The following is a 26,037-nucleotide window of genomic DNA, read 5'->3' as shown; positions in this document are numbered from 1 at the left end:
CAAAACATCGTGCTATAATCGTTATAACATTTAATGGATAAAACAAATTTCTGCCTCCATTCCTTCAGTTGTCTTCGTAAAATAATTAATTTACATAAACATTCATTTATCTCTGTATCTAAACAAAGCCAAAGTTTTATCTCATTTCTTGCGCTGTACGTAAGATGTACACATCTTCTTAAGATTGGCGATCGAAACGAGCGTGCAACGACAATGACTACACGTGACGTAAGTATTCGATATCCGTGCACACGGGTCATTGAAAATGCCGTTACCGCGACGTTACGTCACTGCTGGAACTCCCAGTTGTACAGATTTCTAGTACATTCAATGGCTCATGAAAATATTTCGACACTCACCACAAAAAATTTTTGTACATGTACATATAGCCTTTATTGTATGTGTTACGTAGAACATTTTGAAATTTCATTAGTATTGCAACAAGGCACGATTACCATAATTGGTTAAATTTGAAACGAAACTAAAACTCTATACTAAAAATGTAAGATATTTATTGTAAAAATGTATTTATTAAAAAATTAGTATAGAGCATGAATAACAATTTTGGACGTACAATACATGTTACAGATGATCTTACTGAATATTGATGCTTATTAATACAATACATAATCTACTGTCTAAACACTTTAATGATCTCTGCGAATTATATGCTTGCATTAAATATCTTGTAATTACTACGTACATTTTCAGATTTCTTTCATACTTTATCAACGTAACCATGATAGTCTAGTCTCATTACAGTGTTAATTATATTTCAAAACGTCTCGTGTAACACATGTAATGTATATTCGTAAAAAGTTTGTACAAATGTTGAAATACTTTCGCGAGTTAGCGTACGTTTGGAACGCAAAATCGAGCGGAAAGAACCGCGTAACGACGCGTTCTTCTCGTTAATTCGCGCGACTCTCCTTGGGAAAAGATTCAGGAATTACCGTCTGGTATTTCTTGCCAATAACAACTTCTGATTCCCGTGCAAACAACCAGCTACACGAACGACTGAATAAGATTTATTGTTTCGAATTTAGAATACGTTGGTCATAATAAGGAAAGGAGCAAAAAAAAAAAATAAAAAAAGCAAGACGCGTTCTCGTGAATCTTAGTCGTGAACGACATCCAACGAGCTAATTAACAAATGATTCATTCCTGATTGCGCGACAGTCAAGAGAAAACAATATAATTGAGACATATATGTGCGTCAATATTATACTTCGCGTTTCTTGAGTTTATTTGTTCTGAACATCGTTGACGCGTTCTTTGCAACTTGGATTATTGTCAATGATTCACGATCAAAGTATGGACGGTTACGTAAATTTATATTTTATACGAATAGAATTGAGAAAATATAATTTAATTAGAGATTTGTTTCCTCCACTAAATATTATAGCGAGTATTAAAGTTTCAATGTATCATATATTTTTGCAGCTTTAAATTTTCCATAAATGCACAAACATCTGCCGTCTACTTATCGCTTATTTTGAAATCTAATGGAATCTCAATTATTTACATTTCAATACTTCAATACAATTTTAATAGCTTCGTAATTAGGTCACGTTAATTTACATATTTCCTTTCGCAAGATTGTAGCAAAAATAGAAAATTCACAAAAATCGACTTATACATTTCTCTATGGTCTTTCATTCAATGATTATTTCAACAAAAATTCCATAAAATTTCGTCCGTTGTTAAAGTTTCATCGATTAAATGATTCGAACATATTTCTAAGAAACTGTATAACAAATTTCTTAAAAAAGGATAATACATGACACCTGTATCTTTGATATCATCACGTATATCTTTCTTAAAACTTATTTTATTACTTTTAAATATTTATAAACATCTGTGTCTGGTTTTGAAATGATAATTTTTCTGCTCTTTGCTCTTTACATGTTGCTACGCAGCATTGCTCGAGAAACTGTAGAAAAACGTATTGCAATCGTGAGAAGGTAGACGTGCAGAACTGTGTTTATCTCGCCACGAAACCTGTGAACTATTCAACGCGTGTACGACATGAATCAGCCAGAGGAAATGTAGGAATCGTTTTGTTTTATTAGATTAGCGGTACAGTGAACTGCGTCGCAGTAACACAATGAAACACTGTTCCTTTCCACAGAACACGTGTTTAACGATACCAAACTTTTGGCGCAAGTTTCTGTATTTCAATAATACGCGGGTAATTTAAAGTATTTTAGAGGAATGTAAGCATATTGAGCTTCAGATCTTAACGCAAAGGCTCACGTTTTATAAGTTATTTATCCAATTTTGATACCTCACTATCTGAATTACATAACATTCTTCTTTTTTTAAATAGAAATATATTGTATTTACTTACATACTAATTACTTAGATGCAAGTATATTAAATTTTGTAAATTTTTATACGCCTGTAAAAATTCGACGCTATGAAAATGAAATAAGAAATGTATTAAAAAATCCCGCATTAAAAGATGATACGTGCAAACATTTGTTAGAAAATTAACGATACTAGACATTTTTTTCTGGAACGCAGAAGAATAATTGATATAATTGCTGCAGTTTAATGTAATCATGAGAAACAAACGTCAGCACTATCGCTTTTAGTTGTTAAATGGATGATTAACGTAATGGTACGTATATTGTCCAACTACAATCTATTTCGCCATAAGAAATTTCAAAAGAGGAAGTCATCGTCATTGGATTCTTACGAATTTAAATTCTTAACATCCTATTATACTTAAATACTTCTTTTGTCTGCAGTATCTTCTTAGTATAAAACTTCAAAAGCTGAGGTTCACAACTAGCAAGGTTTCAGCGAAAAATATTATCTCGGGCATGAGGCAAGTTACATGGACCAGTTGGCGTGAAAAATTCACACGTAGAGTCGCTCGAGTTTTGAACAATTTTCCATTCTGAGAACGAACGGGTTGCGCGGCACCGGTCACCTGAAAAATTCAGGCGTCGAGCTTCCCCTATGTATCGTGTGCGAATCCGTATGAAAAACGCGGGAGTAATGCACAGAAAGTGGCATCGTGACGCCAAACGAAAATATCTGAAGAAAGATCTACGAAATTCGATTTACTTGCTAATAAGATAGTTGCAACATGGGAACGGCTGCGGTGTAAAATTTGTATCAAAGAAAGTAAAACGAGATATGTAGAGTTGGGCCGAATAACATGTAAAAGTGGGCACGTGATTCCTCGTGAAAAAATACGAAAAAAATATAGAATGACATTTTTTCATTTTCGGCTTAGTTTTCGAAATAATCCAATTTAAATGTTTATCAAGTATACTTGAACATGGCTGATTCCAGATTGAACAGGAATAAATAATCGATAAGAGAGCTATACGCGTGCAAATATGTCGAAAATGTAGAATAAAATCATTGCGATAATTCTAATATATAACATATAATTCTAATCATATCTTAGTAGAACAATAACCGACGATGAATTTTATAAACCACAATCACATTGTCTTATCTATATTATCTTTATTGTCGTTCGCTCGAGTCGATTTCCGGAATTCTAAATTTAAATTTCTCCCAGAGGTAACAACGAAATTCCAATAAAAAGGATCGGCGTTTTGAGAAAATCGAAAAATTTGAATAAATTACTGCAGAAAGTTTGGAAGCATATGCATATCAGCGTAAACTGGGAGAAAGAAACTTTTATAAAGCGGAGAATTTCTGACAAAAATCGATTTTGGAACGTACCTGGTATTCATCTAACTCCGCGTTAACTTTTCCATTAATTTTACTCTGTGTTTAAATGGAAAGTCCTTGTAAATTAAAAGTAGATTTAGAAATATAATAGCGGTAATAAATAGATGCAAGCCTAAGTTTCAAGAGATTGTAGAAAGTGTTCTCGGCTTCCTACATAGATACGGTGTGAAACACATTGCATCATTTATGTAGAATGCAGTGAAGTATAAGTAGATAAATCCGATCATTATCAAACAATTCATACGTTACAGGTTACAGTCTATTAATATTTAGTACATGAGATAAATCTTCACTTCGGTTCCATCTCTTTAATTAATCAGCTCCACGTGTATTATGTTTCTAGAATCCAATTAAGTTTTTGTAAGTAGATATGGCTGATCATGATCAGATATTCCATACGCTACAACTTACTAATATTAAGTACATGAGACAGATCTCTATTTCGGGTCCATTTTTGTGGTTAATTGGTTACGTTTATAAAAATATGAATTTACTAAAACATTGTTGGTATATTTGCATAAATATTTTTCATTTATCAAATATTTGCAATGTTTGTAATTTTTTACATATATATAATATATATATAGTTTATATATATACATATAAAACCAGATGTATGTTAAATTTTTTTTTTTATTTAATATTTCACATTCACAATTTGTCCAATTTGGACATTTGGTGTTTGATTATCATGTGGGTGGCTACCCCCAGTGGGGTACCATCTTCGTGTTTGTTAGGTTATATCTTTTATGAGATCTGCTGGGTGTTTCCTTTTTAGTCTTATTTCTATGCTTGATGTGTTGACCGTTTCCGCTGCCAGCCGGTTCGGGTGCGTTGCTATTCTTTCTCTGTACCTTCTTGCGCATCTGCTAATCTCCTCCTTGACTGTTGGTATTCCAAGGTCTTTCCGTAAGTCCTCGTTTCTAACGTACCATGGGGCGTTTACTATTGTTCTAAGAATTTTAGCTTGGATTGTCTCTATTTTGCTTATATGGCTCATTGCTGCTGTTCCCCATAGCGGTATTCCGTACGTCCAGATTGGTTTTATGATCGTTTTCTATATTTTTAATTTGTTTTCTATGCTTAGTTTGGATTTTCGACTTGTTAACCAATACATTTGTCTCCTTGCTGTCTGTATTTTGTCTATTATTGATTTAATACGCTGTTTCCATGTGAATCGTGTATCTAAGTGGAGTCCTAGGTATTTGACTTGCCTTGTTTGTATTATGTGCGTGCCGTTCAGTATAATGTTTGGTGGTATCTGTTTTCGCAGTGTGAATGTAATGTGGTTGCATTCAATTTGTTTAACTTGACGGAGTTTGCTTTAATTTGTTTAACTTGAAGCCACTTTTCTATTTTTGTGATATGTTGTATCTCAAATTTAACCACTACAATCATGACCCTCGTATCTCATTACAGTGCCAATGAAATTCCGAAGTGTTTTATACGACACGTACAACATACAACATAGACGTACGAGTTTTCTATGATAAACACTCAGATACTTTCGTGAACCAATGTATATGAAACCTTTATTGATAAACAAATTTTTCTTATAAATTTAAACATCCATGTTTAAACTACAATTTCTCCTTTGCACTTCCCAATAAGGTTATCGTAAATCCTACACATTCTCGACTTGAACCGAGGCAATGGCGATCACGATCACGAAGAAAGTACGATCGAACAGGGGAAACGAGATATGATCGAAGCTGGAGCGTTTGAATAGAATAAAATTTGAAGAAGGCACGTGGCACGTGACGTCGCTGATTTTCCTGATACTTGTACTCTATTTCGTCCTGGCCCGTTCCACTATCGTCTCCTTGTTACTCTTTACTCGTGCAAATTCCGCTCGTTTCACCTTTTATTCCGGAGGCGACGCGTGTCCCGAATGTCGCGCAACGAGGATCACCGGCTGAGACGAATTCATTCTGATCGATACGAGAGCGTCCGTGAAAAACACTGAATATTTTACGTTGAAACGTAGGCAGAAAGCTAACGCCCACGACGCGTTCAAGTCGAAAGTGACGCCAAGAGAATCGAATAGAAATTATGAGATCCTCACCGGAGACGGAATTTTCTTTTCAGTCATTGTAGCACCGATTGAATTTAATGGTTCGATTAAGATGAGAAATAGCAGACAAGATAGTGTCTTAGTGTTTGGCGAAGGGTATTTGGGAAATCGAGGTTAGAATGAAGAACATTCTTGGAATGGAATAATGTAGATGTCGTATATGAATAGAAATACCAATTGTAACAGAGCTTAGTTTGTATAATTTTTACATGTAGAGTTTCCATATAATTCTTTCATGTATATGTCACTAAACTTGTTTAGAAATAACGCATGTACGTACACAGAGATATCAATTTAAGTATATAATAAACTTCGGGGTGTAAAATTTTTAGATGTAAAACAAATGGTCGTGGTTGGATGTAAATCTTATTAAACATATAAATTATAAAAGCTTACTGTTGAATACAAATGAAGAGTGAATGTTCTGCAATATCGTAATAAAAATCCAGAACGACTACAAGTATTGTGAAAGTGCACTTCGCTCTCGAATTAGTATCACCGATAAAATGTAAGTAAAATCGAAGATCAACTGAAACAGAAAAAAAGACTATCGTCTTCACGAACCTCTTTGGCGAACTCGAGAAGTCGTAAATCGACGAACAAATAAGTAAACAAGTCAATTAAAACCTCCGCTTCGAGACTTTCTCTCCTTCCATTCGACATTCTTGTCGTTTAACACCCCACGACATAACTATCGACGACCAGAGCATAAAACTTTGGTTTCAAAGAAATCAAATTGAAGGGGATATGCAAAATTTCATCGACGATTTAACTCTGATTAATAATTGATATTGTTTTTCGAGGACAATCGTGTAGCTGTTGCCTCTGCACTTTGCGCTTGCAATTTGTTTCAGGTGTATTCTCACCAAATAGACTGCAACGTCTACGAAATGAAGATGGCCCAAAATACAAGTGCAAAGTGCAAGTGCAACAGCTACACGATTGTTCCCGAAAAACCAATATCATGACCTCTCACGGTCGTGAAAGTTTGAAATCTAGGACAGTGATTCAATCGTACAAAAGAGCTACAGTCATTTCGAGCGTTAAATTAACCCAAAATTCAAATGAACCGCAAGTAAATCATTGATAAACCGTGTTCGATAAATACGCTCCATTCGTATCCACCCACATCTTGAAAATATTTCCAACTCGTGCAAACGGAGGCATATTTTTGCCTATCCACAGGGACGAAACTCGACGATAATTAAAATATTCAATTTTCCGTGCTAACGCCGCGCATCCTGAAATTCCACGAGCAAGAAACGAAGGGGAACGAGGAAAAAGGGATGGACGATTTTTTCTGTGTGCTCGTCCCCGTTCAGTGGCAGGTGCTCGAGAGAGCTCGAGCACCGCTTTCGAGAATCCTCTCGAGCAGCGACGAAAAACGTCGTCAAAAACGGGAGGTCCGCTAATTGGAGAACAATCCGCGAGATGCCCTCGCCTGGAATGCCCTCGTGTTTGCTAAATTTTCGAACCCTTAGAAGATTTATGAACAGCCGTGAAATCAGGGATTACGCTAAGGCGATTTTATAGAACTTTTCTCCTGTAAGAAGATTTTTATCTTTTTGTTGTTTGCGGATCTGGAGTAGAGTAGTTTTTGAAATTCTTTCTAAAGTGCTAAAATAAGAGAGGATGGTAAAAAGAGCAATTATTTTTTAACGAATTACGCGACGTGAGTTATGTAAAATGTTATGAAGTCCTTCGAAACTGACAGAGAGAGAGAGAGAGAGAGAGAAAGAGAAACTGAGAATAGCTCTGTTTTTTATACATTACCAAATTATATATGTATGTTACGAAAGCGCGTTGTATTACTATTCTTTGAATTTTTCCGCCAAAATTCATAACGTATTTTGCAAAGATGTTAGAATAAAGTTAACGAAGTTAATTATTATGAAGAATGTAAGTATTTTTTTACTTTTGAGTATTTCTTTAGCACCGGTAAATTTGATGGCGCTAAAAAACACGTAAAATTCAAAGACGATATTTCCCAAGTTTTTCTTTGAGGTTAACAAGAAAATGTGTTCCGGGTCACTAATGAGTTTTGCAAAGATGAAATAAAACAATTTCAAGAAATCCTCTTCCCCGTACAAATCCTCAGTTTTTGTCTATTTACTCTTTCAGAGAAGCACCCTTAGAACCCGTAATGAGTTTCACAAGAGACCGCAAAGATAAAAACTATTTGATAATTCTCTATTTTGAAGATCTTCCTGAACTTCCATCGGTAAATCCAGAAACACCCTCGACATAGCAAAATATTAGAATTTCCGCGTAGTTTGATATTCCTTTCTTTTCTTTAGAAAAATCTCGCTTCAGATAGTCGTCGCACGCGAACGTTCTCTATGCGTTCAATATTTAACGAGTACATGGTAACTCGCGTCTATCAAAAAACGTAAAACAAGCACAATCTACGGCTGCCTTTCGAAAGAACACGTATCCACAAGATACGTATTTAACGAAAAAGAAGAAAAAAGAAAAAGAATGAGGAACAAAAAAATAGTCGGACAACAGCGGTCATTTTATGGCTTCGTGATGCTGCAACTGTTTTTAACTGTGACCTTTCGAAACGAGAATGAAACGGTTGAAAAGTAAATATCATTAATAACGAATGCTGCGCAATGATTTCTGAACGAAAATCGAAAAGGAGAAAATACAGTGGCTGGCGAAGGTATTAGAACACCTGTAGTAATTTTTTATGAAACATTTTGAAACTTAATTAGCATTGTAACGGGGCACAATTGTCATAATTATATTGGTAAAGGTTGAAACAAGCTTGAAAATGATTATATGTTTCAGATCGTTCCATGCTGTATACTAATCTTTTACTAAATACATATATGTACGTACGTTCGCAGTAAATATGCTGTAACTTCTATAGATATTTTCAGACTAGTTTCAAATTTTAGCGATATACCTAATAGCAGACGTGTCTCATGATAATGCTAATGAAATTTCAAAACGCTTTACTTAACACGTACAATATTTACATGAATGTCTTCTATACTATACGTTCAAATATCTTTTTAAACCACTGCGTGTTACGAAGGATTCAATGAAAACCGATATTTTTCTTTCTCTGTAGTTTTACTGTTTTCATCGAAATATAGCAAAAAAAAAAAAGGGAATATCACGAATTAGAAAAGAATATTTTCTGTTTTTCTTTTTTTTTTTTAAGATACGTGACACTTTCTGTTTCGCGTTCGCATAAGGTACGCTCGTAAGGAAAATCGTATTTCAAGGTGTTGCTCGTAAAACTAAACTATTCTGAGAGTCGTGAAATGCTTACCCCATAAATAATGCTTCACTATCCCCACAGATGCGAACATACGTTTTTTTTATCTATTAAAGTCATGCAAATTTCAACAACTCGATCGAATCCCAATTTGACACGCGTCACATCCTCTGGTGAAATCAAGTTACTGCAAACTCTATCAAAATCATCTATTACATCGATCGTAATCTCGCGAACTTGGAAACTCCTGCAGCGTTTACCAGCAAATCAATTACAAATCATGTAACTCGGTTACAGTCACAAGGATAATCAGAACAGTATCAGATCGCCATTTAAATGTCCCTGATGTGACGAGACGTCTATGTCATTGGTAAAGCATGATATAACGAGGTCATAAACTAAACTATCAAATAGTAATGTATGTAGTATAGAATACGATATATATATATGATACATAATTCGATAATTTTTCGATTAAGAAAATTATTGATAAAAATTCTATAATGTGTTAATTGAGCTAGCATTTCTAAAGTATCAACTACGCTCTGTTGATATCAAATTAAGTGACTTTTCTAAACCTACAAAATATATACCAATTCTTTATTCAAACAACAAATTCCAATTCTCTCAAGATCAAATATCATATTCTGTTTTGACACTAAATTTACTCATCAAAACATGAAACTCGTATTAAAGAGGTCACGATGAAAAATTTATGAAAAAATACATAAAATGAAGAATAAAAATTACTCAAATTCTCGAAGATGCACCATTATGAATCTATGAAATTTCTATGAAAAATTACGAATTGATCATATCGATCATTCTGGTAGTACCAGTATTATAATCTTTGCATGTATAATGTTGTCATTTGTCTATATACATCTGTATTTTGCTAATGCAATAGACACGTAACATATAAACCGTTATGTTATGTTGAATATACCCATACATCAAAGTGCAAAATATCGGTGTAAGCGAATAAATAAAGCGTCTATTCACAAATAAATTACTTCCTGTTTTATTATAATCGCGTGCTATAGCTTGAACGTCGCATTGTCAATGTTAACCGCAGTTCTTCCCTTCCTTTATATTTAGAATGCTGCTACGAATCATTTGATACAACCAACAAGGTTAACAGTTACATTAACAGGTTATTGTATTCCCGCGATAATTATTATCACACAAGTAACAAAACTTTTTCAAAGCACATGAAATGTTTTATTATAACTGAAAAATCATGCGCGTAAGTGTTGAGCACAATAAGAAGAATGATTTCTGATTAACAGTATTTCATTCATACGGAAGAGAACTGCAAATATTAATAACTATATTAAGAATTAGAAAACCAGGAAGAAAAAGTATCTAATATATGTGTATATAACTATAAAAATACGTATCTCTCAATATAAAATACACTAACATATTAAAAGTGTTTACAAATCATATATAACATCTATAGAAATATGTATTTTTCAATATACAGGGTGGTTGGTAACTGGTGGTACAAGCGGAAAGGGGTTGATTCTACGCGAAAAAAGAAGTCAAAAATATAGAATACAAATTTTTCGTTTGAGGCTTTGTTTTCGAGAAAATCCACTTTGAATTTTCGCTCGGTACGCGTGCACTTTATCATGTCTCGTTATAACGGATCTCACTGTAGATTTAAAAAAAAAATAAAAAAAAAATTTTCTATTCTATATTTTCGACTTCTTTTTTCGCGTAGAATCACCCCCTTTCCGCTTGTACCACCAGTTACCAACTACCCTGTATAACGTAAAGCACATTGACTTCGTATCAAAAATTTCTTCAAACCTTCCCACTCAAAATTTCAATCCCTTCCGTCCCCATATTTCTCCTAATTTCTTTCTCTGCGCGTAAATCATGATTTGTCTGACTATCAATGTTATAACCTGACTCTATCGTGACTGTAATTGTACCACAGATAATCGGCAATATTCGTTGCAGTATCAACTCTCATCCATTCAAATTTCAATTAGCCACGTTCACAACCCCCCGGAGTCTCGACTTTGTCGAGCTTTTTTCCCGTCGCAGTTCCTCGTCGATTTAAGGATTCTTAATGGACTCGAGAGGATACTCGTTGCGTTGCGAGGCCATCAGTTAATACAAGAAATAATGCGCGACCTAAATCGTACGTGAAAGATGTCCTGGTCCCGAAGACGGTTTTAAGGATTCGACGCGATCCAACGCGCCATGCCAAATGATCGCGCGAATGAGGCGCGAGTTGGCATAGAAAGGTCGAGCGGCAGACCGCATGGAAGCGTAACGTCAGAACGTTGACCCGACATTTCCCGAGGAATGTTATCAAACCGGTATCGATTACGTGCGGGAAAACCCTTCAATATACTCGGCTCGGCTCGACTCGCGGTCATTCCACGGCTTCGAAAGCTCCTTAGATCGTCCGGTTGTCTCGCGTGTTAACGGAACGATGGTTTTACAGGTGCAGCGCTTTTCTTTCTATAGGTTAGAGGTTAGAGGCTCTACATTTGTTGTCTGAGCGAGGTATGTATGTACAGTAACGGTTAAAAGTTTGCAATCACTTTTTCAGGTGTATTTATATTGTATATCTTGTTGATTTTGTTATTAACTCGAAATTAATGTATTAAATAAAATTTGTTTTAGGAAACAAATTTTCTAGTGTGCTAATAGAATTTTAGAGTGACCCTTTTTTTTCATGTTTTTAGACTCAGTGAAACGCGCAGCGATCTCAAAGTTTTGATTTTTGTATAATAGACTTTTCTGGGAGTTTGGTGAAACAACGCTAATTTTCTTGGGAGCTAAGTATTTTATATTTTATATTTTAATTGAATTTAATATTTATAAAGTTTTATCAAAGGAACTTGATTTGTTAATGATTAATACTTGGGGTCGAGCATTTATACTTTACGTGAATTTCTTGTTTGAGCAGAATGTGATAGATTTTTAGAGGCTTGATGGAATAATCTAATTTGGGTTAAATTAATTAAATTTAGAATATTTCATTTTAACTTATTTTATATACATCCAGATCATCAATAGAATATTCTAAATAACCTAAAATAACATCAAATCTATTCGAATATTGTGGTTATCAACAAACCAACAATGCGAACCCAAGATTTATCATTTTGGTGCACAATTGCAGTCGAAATGAAGGAGCTGTTATCGTGGAGCACAGTTATTAAGTTGTATTCAACACGCCAACTCTGATAACTGTGTAATATACTTTGATAGCTAATATAATGTACAAAGTCATACTACACTGTTTTATCCGAGTTTTTGTAATCAAATGACATATACCGTCAGAGATAACGCCCAAATACATCTAATCAATAATATAATACATATACGTATAGTATATATGTACGTAAAGTACGTATTTAGTTATTTCTTTTTCTCCTTTTTTTTTTAAACATCATCTACATCACGTGACAGAAATGGTCTCCACCACGTTACTACGCAATTTGCCGTGACATTCGTTTATACACCACACCCACGCAATAAAGCCTCCGTCATCGAGAGCGTAGTAATCTAATCATAATCCTTTCCACTCCAAAATTTCTTACGATATTAACCACAGTGACTTTAACATATTTCTACAGTGGAATTTTTTTAATCTTTTAAGTATTGAAGGAGCTGCTGCGATAAAGACACAGCTCCGTATTCTAGTAATCTGAGTAAACCTGATCTAAAGCAATACAAAATCAGTGAAATTAATTTTCTCAAAATTAATTGTATTACATATTTATAGTCAATCAATATTCGTAGTTATAAATTTCTGCATTTTTGGATATGAAACTTATACCTCTCTTTAAACATTAAACAACAAATTATAAACACGATTTAAATATTGTAGCTGTGTCTCCTTATTATTGCAAACCTTCCAACTTCGATTCCAATTGAAAAAGATTATAGATAAATATGTGTAAAAATATTTGACCTCTCTTCTTCGTTTCTTATTATCAAAAATAACGTGAAATATCAATTGTCACAATATCAACACTGCTGTAGCACAAAAGCTTAACAGAACCTATTATCCCATCGTCGCATTGTAACGAACCGAATTACCCCATTTGGCGGAAAATTTCTCGAATTCTCTCGAAAATCCCGCTGCCTGGTGAACCTGGTATCAAGAGATATCGATCCACTGTCAGTGACAATGTCGATTCGCCATAGCCAGAATAACCAACGGGAAGCCCTATCTGCCATTTCAAAACATCCGTGAAAATATGGAGTTTCGTAATTTTTTCTCCCATTTTTGTTTTTCTTCAATTTAGAACATCTGGTTATCATTTTGTAACAAGATACTATACATACGCATACAGTCAGACGTATTTATTATACATTTCGAATAACGAGAGTAATTTGAAACGTATATCGAGTTCTGAGAAACCTACTTTGAAGAAATACACGACGTTTTAAAGAAACGACATTTCCAGTAAAATTACACGAAAAGTAATTAAACCAGACAAATTAAAAACACGGGTCCTCGAAATATTTCAACATACGTACCTCGAAGAAATGACGATATTTTTAGCTAGATTCTAGCGATTTTAATCAAAAAGAGGGCACAATAATACTATGCTTCGAACAATGCTCGATAGTTGCGTATAATAACGGACTCGAAGTGAACGAAGAGAGGAAGAAAGAGATACGCATGACCTGAATTACGAAATCGTGGCCGAGCAACGGGGAATCGAGCTCGCCTTCAACAGAGCTTCCGTGCGTTCGTTGCATTCGATACACGCGGGTCCGCTTAAATAACTAATGGCTGGAGAAGGGTGGAAACCGGTGCACGCTTCCGTCGTAGAATCCGACACAGCGGATATCCGAGAACGACACGCGAACCGCGTTCGATATGGAAACGTGATCGAAAGAATCGAAACGCCACTGCGACATGCTAATTCGCGAACAAAGACGTCCCATAGCGCAGCTTGGATCGAAGTGGATGCAAGATTGGATGTACTCCAATGGCTGAATCGTTTAACGGGGCATTTGATAGCCTTAAAGAATGTAAAGCTAGAAGAGAATTGAATATATCGTAAGTGTTCGGGTAGGATTAAATTTTTTAAAGCTTGACAGCTAGTTAGATTTGAAATATTACGTCGTATCGGTGTATCGGGTGTCTGTTGAATTTTTCTGAGCCGATAAACGATATTAAGAGAATTAATTTGTTAACTGGTTCGTCGTCTAACGACGAGTTTCTATAATAATATAACTGAAGGTAAGGTTGCGAGTTAGGTTTGCTTTAGAGTTCTGGTAAATGTAAGTTGACCCTCCAACAGAATAAAGCTAACTTCAACCAAACTATGCTCCGTTTGTATAAAATAATTTCAGGAAAATCGGACAAAAGTTGAAACAAATGACACGTGATTTTCTGTAGCGCGTTTCACGAGATCAAAGTTCCATCAGAACCAACATCGACATTTCCAACAGCCAGATTACACCAAATTACGGATAATGTTACGAGTTGCTATCGGAGCTGTAGAATCTCTATTTTAATTACAAACAGTCGAATAATTTTGGATATTTCGTTGATACAGTTATACGCATATCATATACACGTGTAGTGATACGCTATTGAAGATGCAACATGGTGGAACGATGAAATTCGTTAATTAATGCCACGTCAAACTACGATGTATATTGGTACGACACGAGTGGAGCGACTGATAAAGAGGGTCGATGTAAAGGCGATGTAAAGCGTGCTTGGCCGAAAATGCATGACCCAAATTATCAACGCGCGACCCCTATATCGCGTCGGATCGGCTGGAGCAGATGGTTAACCCGCAGCATCTTGAGAATGAACCGCGGACATTTAGTTTCTGCCGGTTGGCTCGTTTAACGCGAACCCTTAATTATCACAGCGTGGAAACACGTCTATCTACACGGCCGATCGGGTCGACCCTTTGGCAAACGAGCGAACTTCCTTTGATAACGAAGGACACCTTCTTTCATGAGAAGTTGTGTAGCGTACAACTGAAAGTATCGTTAATTAATGAGATAAACGAAGGACACGAGAGAATGATGAAAGCCGAGGTTAGAATGCAGAAGAGTTTGCAGATACTAGATATTTAGATAGTGTTCATAATTCTTTTCGAATTGCAATTCCCTTTTGTAATAGTTAAATAACTCGTAGTTCTTCCTTTCATTTTTATTTTAAAAAATGTCTTTAATATGGTAAAGAACACACATTAAAAGTATATTTTTTAAAATATAACTCGAAGCTAATATTTCACCAATATTTTTCTCAGAATACAATTTTGATATATATATATGATATTCAATTAACTCCATCCATTAACTTATTTTCAAAGTTTCATATAAGAGAATCCATTATTATGATTGTATTCTTTATTCCTGATTGCCGTGGTTTCATTCCATTGTTATTCCAATGCTATCTTATATAGTATAGTAGAATCTAATGATGTGATAAATTGATCTACAAGAAGTAACGTGTAATAATAAATTTAGTGAATGTTTAACTTTGTAGAATAAATCTGTATCTGAATGAGATCGAACATATTAGATGAATTTAGTAATCTTTTTAAATACTATCTCAAATGTTATCGTTATGCTCAAAATGACTGATAAAACGTATTTACACCTATAACAAAATATTCCACAGAAATAATTACAATTAAATGAACTGCGCCGCCTTTAGAAAAAACATTTTGCAATTGCTTTAGGGTTCAATTCGTAGATTAAAAATGTAAGGTTTAGAAAATTCAATGAAATATTTGCCAAATTGACGTTTCAGCAGGTTTATCAGGAAATTCACGAGTTCGCAAAGAAAGTAGTTTCTAATCAGAAATTCTGGAGCAAGGCTACGCAATGAAGGATAGGACAGTTCATTTGTTTAGGATTCTTTAATAAAGAATTTCGTAACTTCCGTTTAGACAGACAGCTCACGAGACACAGGATTTAATTTATTCGGGAACCGTCGCGAAATTAGAGTTCTCTGTGACGCAGTTGAATATAATCTTACGCGACGTACAGAAAGAAGCTTCGTTCACTTCGAATTACCGCGAACTCGTCGAGACTTCCGATATAGAACCAAAAGCAAGTTTCACTGGCACGTACTTTGTATACTTATTAAACTGACTCTTCACAATGTTACTCCATTACCATAAATACTATAGGAAACTTATGACTCGCCTTTATACTCGACTACAATGAAATTCTGAAACTTCCAATAAATTTCACTAATAAAACCTTTTACTAAAATATACGAGGGACTCAGTAGTAACATGATTCGAGTATATATGCTTTTGCAAAAGCGAAATAAATACGTATTTATCTTGTAAAATATCTTGTTATGAATTTCCAAACTTGTAGATGATATAATTGACATTTTGAAAATATACAAACTTTTTTATTAAAGTATCGCCTCATAACGCCTCGCATAACGTACATAATTTCTCAGGAAAGTACATACTTGACCAAGATACGTATGTAGAACATTCAATCTAAAGCATTTAGGCAGTGAAAGAGAAAGTTCGAAAGGAGAGTATTCTTCTACAGACTATTTATTATTCTATTCCGCAATGATGATCCAATAATTTGAAAATAAAGTAGATTCTATTAAAAATTATACTTCAAGAGCTGGATACAAATTGCTTGCTACTACTAGATACTTTTATAACCGGTTGTATATTACGTACATCTAGTTTGTGCTAAAGAGATTTGTAATTCTGCTTTGTCATTGATTATTGTATTACATTCATCTGTATATCATCTTCAAGTCATTATGCAAATGCCTATTGCATCATATTACGTAGAATTTTCTTAAATTCTCTTTATTTCTGTGTACTTAATGTCGCGCCAAATTCTTGTGTTTTCGTAATTCAAGCGTTAAAACATTAACTTCATTCACGATTTTCTCTACTGAACGTTTTCGTTATTTGAATCATTTTTCCTCTGGTCTTTTTTATGTACAGTATTTTGAAATTACAGCATGTACCGTACCAAGAAATAACCACTTCGTTCTAAATTATGAAGAAAATCATGAAATTTTCAACGACTTACGACAAAAAAGAAAAGAAAAAATGAATTTCCGTTGATTGGATTACTCGAGTTCTTTCATGTGACTTACAAAACGTAACGCTTCGGTATTGAATGGCTTCAACGACAGAAATAACTGGAAATAGCTCGTCAGGATCCGGTTTTACGACTTTTTATCTTGGTTTCGCGGCTAAAAGCCCAAGGTCTGAAACGACGTCGGAATAATTTACGTTAACTTCCTAAATCTGGATCCGGCCTCGTGGAACCGTGTAATTGAATGGTTCGATCTGCGCCCTGTCATGCTCCGATTATCGTTCATTGTGTCCCGATTGACTCTGGGATATCGAGCCTCGCGATACACGTCCACGCTTTTTAACTCCTTCGCGCTCGATTCCATTATCAGCCGATATGTGACAGAGGTGTTTTAGCGATCGGATTATCAAACAGGCGACATGACGTCGGTTATCACTTTGAAACGTGAAAAGGCTATAAAAAGAAAGAAGAAAAAAAAATGAGAAAGAAAAATGGAGCTCGTAACGTCGTTTGATAGATACTTTTCGAAAGAAAGATTTTAATTTAGTTGATAATAAAAGGTCTTTGAGTCGCGTGACGTGAAAATGTTCAACGAAAAAGCTGCTAGATTATTGCTTTATCAGAGCAATAGTCTTTTCAGATAACTGCTGTGATTAGAGATAGAATGGAAAAGATTTATACGCGATTCGAAAAAAAAGTCACAGAATATTATTGCACTATTATAGAATTCTTTAATAAAAAGGAAGAAAGAATTATGAACCTTTCGAATATTTTATAGAATATAAATTTCACGGTACAATAGTTGTCTCTCTAAAATATCAATTTCCAAAAGACTTTCTAGGAATATTTCTTATATATATTTAATTCTTCTTAAAGAAGAAAATAAATGTTACAAAATGTTTTCTTCGATGAGTGGAACGAAATATTTCTTCATTTTTGATTCTGTTGATTTGATTCTAAAAATTTCACGACCAAAGCTAATTATCAGTAGAATTTTTTTGAATTCGTCGATCGACTGGTACATCTAGTTTGTATCAATCATTGTGTTTCCACAAGCTTTAGGTGTATTACAGGCTATTACAACAGCAACGTCGCTTTTGTTCGATTCATGCAGCGTACAATGGTTAATACTCTTTGCCAGGCTGCATTGTAAGACTTTCTGAAAACCTTAATACATGAATGTAGTCCATCGAACTTTTGAAATGGAACAAGAGGGAGACCTCGAAGTTTACCTAGGTAAATGTGCAACTAATTGACCCGATTAGCGTTATTCCTACGTTCTATTCATTCATTGGTATCTCGTGGGATGATCTGGTATCTGATTCTTTTAAAATTACTTCCAGGTTACGATATATCGAAATATAAGACTTGAAAATTTATGAAATATTCGAAGTATTCGATCAGATATCTGATTGGTATCAACAGAAGGTAATATCATTTTTTCGCCGTTAATTAATGCGACATACACATACATATGCATGTGTATTGAATAAGTTTTGAAAACTGCTAATGGAAATACCACGTCTTAATTCTGAACATAACACGTCCCACGTGCAGTAGTTGAAAGAATTTTGTCTTTCACGTGAATTATTCATATAACTTTAAAGTTAATTAGTTATAACAAAAAACTTAAATTTGAAGGTATTTCGACGTGTTTTTAACGAAACGAATGTTTCAACCTGAACTTACCAAATATTCTCCGCACGATTTAATTTCCTAAATTATAGTACAATTCGTAAATAGGGCTTTTCTATTTAACAAAAAAGAAATCACATTAAATTATTCATAATTTCAATCGTAAAACCATCCATTTGAGCCATATGCGTATTTCCATCTATTTTAAAATAATATATTTGAGTTAAATGACTTAACATAACTTTCTTATACATTCTCAATGCAATCTAATCTTTTAAGCCTCAACAAACCTCTAATTACTAAACGCGAAAATACGACTTTTCATTTCAAGCTTGAACCACATTCATTATTCCATATATTACATAATCATATTTAACATAACCTGATCAAAAATATATCCGATACAATTGTAGGACATAATATCAAAATCTTAATTATTAAATAGTGAAAATTTCGATCTTTTATTCGATCAGAAACAGATTTACTTTTAAGTTACATTAAATTATTCGAAACTTTAATTTCAAAAGCATTTATTTAAAACATATTTATCACTCCGTTCTTTTTACGTTTTCTAACAAATTTTTCTAACAAACTTTATTTTATAAGACACATATGGTCCCAATGAACCAACGGATTTATAATAAAATAACTAGAAAATAAAAGCAGTAAAAAGCATTTAATTTATACGAAATATGCACTAGTGTTCTACTATTTATAATGTAATTCTATTTATTACGTAACAAACGTAAAAATATAACCTATAACCATCAGCCAAAAATCGAAGAATTCTTCAGAATGATCTTTCAAACGACGTTTCTCGAAATTCTCTCGTTCGACCTATCTTAACCTAGTTTCTTCTGACTGCATCAGCTGACGCCTATCGGTAAAACTCTTTTCACATTCGACAGTTGATGGTGAAGAAGCACGTTGTAAACAGGGATCGGTGCACAGCTGAGAGGGGAACGAGCGGATTGGCGCGAAGACGACGAATACGAGACGGAGAATGCACGACAGGAATTATCGACGCGCGCGGCTCGAGTATACCGCTATACCAACTGTACGATCAAGGTCGCGAGCGAGGGTCTTCCGCTGTGTACATTTAGGCAGTCGATGGAAATGCTTAAAGATACCGTTATTCCACATTAATGTCGAAAATCACTCTTCTATCTAATCAATAAAAGAATAGCTTACAACAGGCTCCAGCGAGAAAAAGACACTCAAATTCATTGAACACTCGAAAGCATCGACGTTGCTCTTATCTACATTTTGATCACCTCTTATACAATCATTTTTTAACACTCAAACTATAGAATTTGTTATGTATACTTACATATTCTATACAGATAATTATAATTAGAACTATAATTAGAAATTATTAGAATTAGAATTATAATTAGAAATAAATAGTTATATGAACAAGAGACAAAATTAATTTGGTTAAAAATATCTGTTTTTACTAAATATACACTAAAGAAGTCTGATACTTGTAACATTGATAGGTTTGATACTCTAGTATTAAAGAATAGTGACGGAAGGGACACGCGTATTTGGAAAGTCTGTCAGGAAAGGGCAGCATCGATAACGATCCGCGTCTCGAGCAGCGCGCCTCTGATAATCGAGTTTCTGTCAGTCCGCTGTCAAATATTCGTTGGTCAGTTGGAGTAGCAAATGTCACGCAATATCCTAAACGTGGATTTTCGGGTAAGTTTATACGACATATATAGCGTAAGGTGCTAGTTAACCTAAAATAAGGAACGAAGGAATCAAGGGTCATTTGTAAAGAGTAAGGAGTTCATGCTCAATCGACACGTAGAACATAAGATTTGTGAATGTGTGACGGGGAATTTTTCATGGAATTCCGTGAACGTGATGAGAACACGGGAGAAAGCGAGATGGAGGAACCGCGTGCTTAGTCGCGCCGACGCATCGTTTACAGCTCACTCACCTACGAATCGTCCGCCTATCAGCGCGGCCAAAGTTGGACTAAAATGCAGCTTCAGGTGCTCGATAGGTTCTCCGTGCCTCTTGATTAGTGTCTCTCGTACTTAAGTCCGTCGATGCTTGCCGATCGTCTCGAGTTAACGTTCACTGTCTTCTCTTCGTAGAAACGTCACCTCCGTTTCCTTGTCGAGCTGGTCTCGTGAGCGCAGCTCCGAGCGAAAACCCGCCAAGAGGTTCGGGTATTTCGTCGCATTCGTGCACGAACAGTAACTGACGGCCTTGTCATCGAGGCGATCAGTACGGCACCTGAGCGCGCGTACGCTCCAGCGAGCCGACTCGCGCGTTGACCAATGAGAGCGCGATGTGAAGAATGCCGCGCATGTGCGCGATATTCACAGAATGGCGGCAGCTTTCGAACTTCTCGTTTATTGAACGTTCGTGTTTAACCATTCGAACTTATTGCAAAAAGAAATTAATCAATATTATCATGGATGGAAGTTGCATAAATGCTTGCTACTTAAATTCTGTATTACTATTTTTATTGTTAGATGAAAATTGTTTAGTTCAATAACAGGATGGTATGTAGTGTTACTTTGGAAGATGTTGATAATCATTGATAAGGATAATGAGATATAGCTCTAGTAGATTAGTTAGTAGGTTTTCGTGTTTCTCTTTCATGGAAATTGACTATTTAATATTTAAAGGATGTCATGAGTGGAAATTTACCGCAATATATCTTTTTTAAATTGAAATATTGATAAAATTAAACAAATGAAATTACGCGTTTCATTAACATTTAATCATTATTAAAAATTGGCTTGGGATGAAATTTCATCCATGATAACCTTCAAGCATTAATTTGTGCAATAACAATTTTCGACAGTTTATCGATAATCCTCGTTTTTTGCGTTTAATTTAATTATAATATGTGCGTATCTCTGTAAATAAACTCTCTTCGTATAAAGGTTATTATAAATGTACGTATTTAAATTTGTAACATTTGTTTTTAATGACGTATTCTGTATATATGTTTAATTGGTATATTGCATAGCAATGCAAATTATTTGAATAAAGGAATGAATTTCAAGAATAAATGTGTTTTAATACCAATATATATATATGCTACTTATTTATAATTAATAACGCAGCAGATTGCATTTAGAGAATAATTTGCATGTAATAAGTTTATTAATCCCTCCCTCATGAGCACAGATAAAATATATCATAGATCTAAAACCCAATGTATTTTTGCTGCATGATCTCAGAACTTGAGAACCATATTACCACTCTCCTATCATTTCCAACGTTATCAATTCAGCATAGAAAGAGATGCCAACGCTACCAATGGTTAGAACTGAAATCAAACATAGAAAAGCTACTTGTGCATCAAAATATACTACCCGCAACGCAACATCCCTTATTTCATAAATCTAGCAACAGATTCTTCTACGTTTATTAAATTTATCATCTGCGGCAGTCACGTTAAATATAATCTATAAATTTATAATTACAAATTATAGGGAACATAACAAATTTGATGACCTTTCCAAGCTTATTTTAAATTTCACGTAATGAAAAATGATATATCAGATACGCTTTATCTCGTTTATGACGTAAATTTTGACGATTACTCGTACTTCGCAGCCAGATGGCAGTTGCTGTCTGTCTTATTCTTTCTAATTGACCATGATATGAATTACGATTGTGCGATATGTATAAAAAATTTTTTACATTGTATCTATTTTAACAAGATACAGAATATAAAACCTATTTCTAAATATCTATTCACTGAATTGGATTTATATTTATTATTAATTTAAATTACAACGTCAATTAACTGGACCGCAATTCTTTTGTTTGTTATTTTCCCACCTCAATGATGGTTTGATCATCTCTTACGAAGTAATGAGTACATTTTCAATTCAACTGTTTCCAAAGCGATCTGTTAATCTCTCCTTTGGACCTGTCTTTCTGTCGTAAATATTCATGAAAATGTATTGCTGTGTACGTGGCACGTTTCACTGTCAGTATATCAATGGAGTTCAGTTTAATAAATTAAAAACGAAATATAGAACTGACGAGGATATAGTCGTACATTACACGATACAAGATAGAGTGAGTGAAGGTTTATCGATCGTTTGCACGGGCAATTAATTTCTCGCTGCATAGTACATTATTACGGTAATCAAATTTTTAAGATTCATACGTCAACACGTGATTGGATTGGAATTTTTCCAAGAGGATGGAGCAATCTACAACAATACCTTACCTTCGAATACATTATTCTATCACCTAAGACGGCGACCTTGACCAATCGCAGTATCATGTTTTTACATACTTTTCATCGAGAGGTTATTAAATATTGCAAATAAGAATACTGGTAGAAATTCAATAATTCTCATTATTTCAACATAATTTAAAAAATAAGGATTTATTTACATCTATATTAATTAGTAGGTTACGCGGATATCTATGCAAATTCAAATTTTTGTTTCGACTTCTAAATTTTATAATAAATGCTTCTTCTTCAATATTTATGCACATTGTAATATGCAACTGTACATTTTTGTACATTTAAATTTCCTATAAATATGTAAATATCCATAGTCTACTAATTGGAAAATGCAAAGGTATGGTAACTCGCTAGAAATCTTAAGAAGTTATTCCAAATTATCATTAATATCCATATTTTGATAAAAATAATTTTAGTAACAAATAAACTTTCGACTTATCCTTATTTACTTTTGATTTAATAAACATTGTTATCTTGATAATCGTTAATTTACTAAACCTTTAAATTAATTAAATCCTTGTAATTTGCATGTTATTAATACCACCCTAACAATTAATAATCTTATCAGTTCTCCATCTTTGCTAATTTTATTTAAAATTCTACGCAGGCATTGCCAAACGTCGATTACCAGTTCGTTTACGTGAGCAAAGAAATAGAAATCCTGGGCACCAGCTCATATTTCCGTTTCATCGTCATCCCGAATCTTCGTGCCATCGATCGAAACTCAAATACGTCGGATGTAAGTCGCATGCTGTAATGACAAATTTGCAATTTCCGCTCGGTTGGTGGAGACGCATCCCATTGCTAAGAATCGAACGGAATTTTCAGCGTGGCGTCGACAACGTTCATGACGCGCATGATGGTCATCCGCCATTGATCGTGTCACCGACAACAAGCAACGTGGGGAAAATACTTAGATCTAGCAAATCGATCGACAACTTTCTCGAATCTCATCGAACGTGTCGGTCGTTTGCCGAACACAGCCAGAGAACGTGTCGATACTGTTCGAAATCGGTGTCATTTACAACAAACAGGGTGAGACAATGGTCATTGTTTATACCTTTGTTTCTGACGTCGTTTCATTTAGTATTATCATTTCGTTAAATCCCGTTATTCAAGAGAAATAGGACAAGACATTGATCACACTTTAAACCTTCGTTTCTCAAATTCTTTTATTTGGTATTTTTATTCTGTTAAATTCGTATCATTAACAATGATCGTATTTTGAACGTTCATTTCTTAAATTCTCTTTTTTTAAATTCTCATTTTTATTTTATTACCTATATTTGGTACGTAATTGCATCAAAATATAATGCATCTCGAGGTTTAGCTTCGTTGGAAATTGAACAAATATACACTGAGAATTATACAGCTAGAAGTATTGAAACAATTCGATATAGGAAATTGAAACTTTGACAAGGTTTCGGTTCTCGAAGCTGAGTTAATGGAATCGTAATCGTCAGAACAATGTTTCGACATTACCAGGTTCAGTTTCTGATGTTGCATAATGAGCAGCTAGTAGCAAGGATGGGCCGTCTGACACGCGATTTGGAGTTAACGGAAGCGGCTGTAAAAAGTGAAAAAATGGCACAGGCAGTGTTGACAAGGAGGTTGCAGGCTTACGAGACGTTCGTCGCGGATATGTTCAAGTGCTTAAATCTGAGAGGAACCGTGAGGATCCTAGATAAAACGGGTCAAGAGGTGTTAATCTAATACTTAATCCTTTTTCACTTTATATTCATTTTTTCGTTGCTTCTATTTCGATTCAATTAATCGAAAATGATATGTTAAAGCAATTGAACACACAAGTATAATATAATATCGAATAACGCGACGGTGACTGGCGCCATTAATCTCATTTCTTCTTCATTAGAATGTAAAACAGATTAAGTGATAAACCGTGTAGAGTTCTATCAAGTGGAGAATGTTAAATTATTGGTGCAGTTAATACAACTAAATCATTTGCGAGCAACACTTTCATTCATCTTCTTATTAAAGTGAACAAATAATGGTTATTATCGATTCAGATCATCGTACAAAAAGTAAAACCAAAGAACTCACCACCGATGCGCGACGAGACAGGTGACAAACCTGTCCCTATTCTGGAAGTCTCAATGTTGAATCAATCTTCTGAACTTAAAGAGTGCAACGATGGTTCAACGACGAACATAAATGAGATGGAGAGAGTTCCTCGAGTATCGGTAAGATTTATTTCACACAAAATATTGTTACAAAATTACGAGAAATTAATATGAAAAATTCTTAACGATAGAATCAGAAAATAATTATACATATAAAATAATAATTTTCGTAGAATTTATGCGAAACAGGGGAGAACGAAGAACGCGTAACTCCCAAATATTTCAAAGACGATGGATTCTCTGTGAAAAAAGAACTGAATGAAAACGAGAAAAATTTTGAAATTACTTTATCCGTGGAAGAGGGACAGCCTCAGTTCGATAAGGAAATCTTGATATCGGAGGCACCGATTAACAAGGATCGTGAGGAACAATGGTAAGGAAAGGGATGAACCGCAGATTGCAAATCCAGCAGCGTGTTATTTAATAATTCCAGCGGTTCTTACGTAACGAAAGAGGCCACGGGCACAACAAACCAACGAGGAGATGAAATATGCACAGTCAACTGTAAGATCGAACAGCCTAACGGTGTCGAGGACAAATCGGAAGACGGACAAAATATTGTCTATGACGATAAGAAAATCGTGAAAGAGCTCGATTCCTTGATAACCGGAGATTCTTCAAAATGCTGTTGTGACTGTCATTTGAACATGTCAAAAACGTGTAGCTCGAACAAGAGGTTTGATAAGGGTAATGTAAATGGTATGGTATATGAGTAATGTTTATTATACGTATATTGACAATGATATTGTATGAATTTTCATTTTATTGATTTGTCTTTTTAAAGAATGGGCGCTTCAATGTGAATGTGACTTGAAAGTGTCGGATGGTATGTATCAGATGATTGATAATTACGCGGAGAACCAGTGCACTACGAGGGAAGCGATGAAGAGTGGTTTGTCCGCGATTCTGATTAAGGGTAGAAATACGAAATTTGCTGTTATCAAGTAATGACTGTTTCTATATTAATTAA

The 26,037-nt window shown here is 34.6% G+C and overlaps 2 protein-coding genes across 2 annotated transcripts in view; one reads left to right on the top strand and one right to left on the bottom strand.

Annotated features, from left to right (window-relative positions):
• The window catches only part of Gdap2 (ganglioside induced differentiation associated protein 2), a 69,896-nt gene extending 48,986 nt beyond the window's left edge, over positions 1–20,910 (bottom strand). The window contains exon 1 of the mRNA XM_033344556.2: positions 20,638–20,910. The gene's annotated coding sequence lies outside the window, so the exon portion shown is untranslated. The remainder of the gene's footprint in view (positions 1–20,637) is intronic.
• Positions 20,911–22,625: 1,715 nt separating this feature from the next.
• On the top strand, positions 22,626–26,015 carry LOC117162663 (uncharacterized). Its single transcript, XM_033344486.2, has 8 exons — positions 22,626–22,748; positions 23,534–23,665; positions 23,755–23,961; positions 24,412–24,627; positions 24,954–25,127; positions 25,241–25,440; positions 25,501–25,766; positions 25,852–26,015. Exons 1-8 carry the CDS (start codon positions 22,626–22,628, stop codon positions 26,013–26,015), a joined length of 1,482 nt encoding a protein of 493 aa, XP_033200377.2.
• The last annotated feature ends 22 nt before the right edge of the window (positions 26,016–26,037 follow it).

Source organism: Bombus vancouverensis, chromosome 8, assembly GCF_051014615.1.
Source record: "Bombus vancouverensis nearcticus chromosome 8, iyBomVanc1_principal, whole genome shotgun sequence".
Lineage (NCBI taxonomy): Eukaryota > Metazoa > Arthropoda > Insecta > Hymenoptera > Apidae > Bombus > Bombus vancouverensis.
Note: the sequence above shows the minus strand (reverse complement) of the source record. Positions and strands in the feature narration are given on the sequence as shown.

Coding starts and splice junctions, on each gene's coding strand:
- LOC117162663 (XM_033344486.2), top strand. CDS start 22,626: ATGTATTGCTGTGTACGTGGCACGTTTCACTGTCAGTATATCAATGGA. Junction 23,666..23,754: donor GAAACTCAAATACGTCGGAT/GTAAGTCGCATG, acceptor CGGAATTTTCAG/CGTGGCGTCGACAACGTTCA. Junction 23,962..24,411: donor TGTCATTTACAACAAACAGG/GTGAGACAATGG, acceptor CGACATTACCAG/GTTCAGTTTCTGATGTTGCA.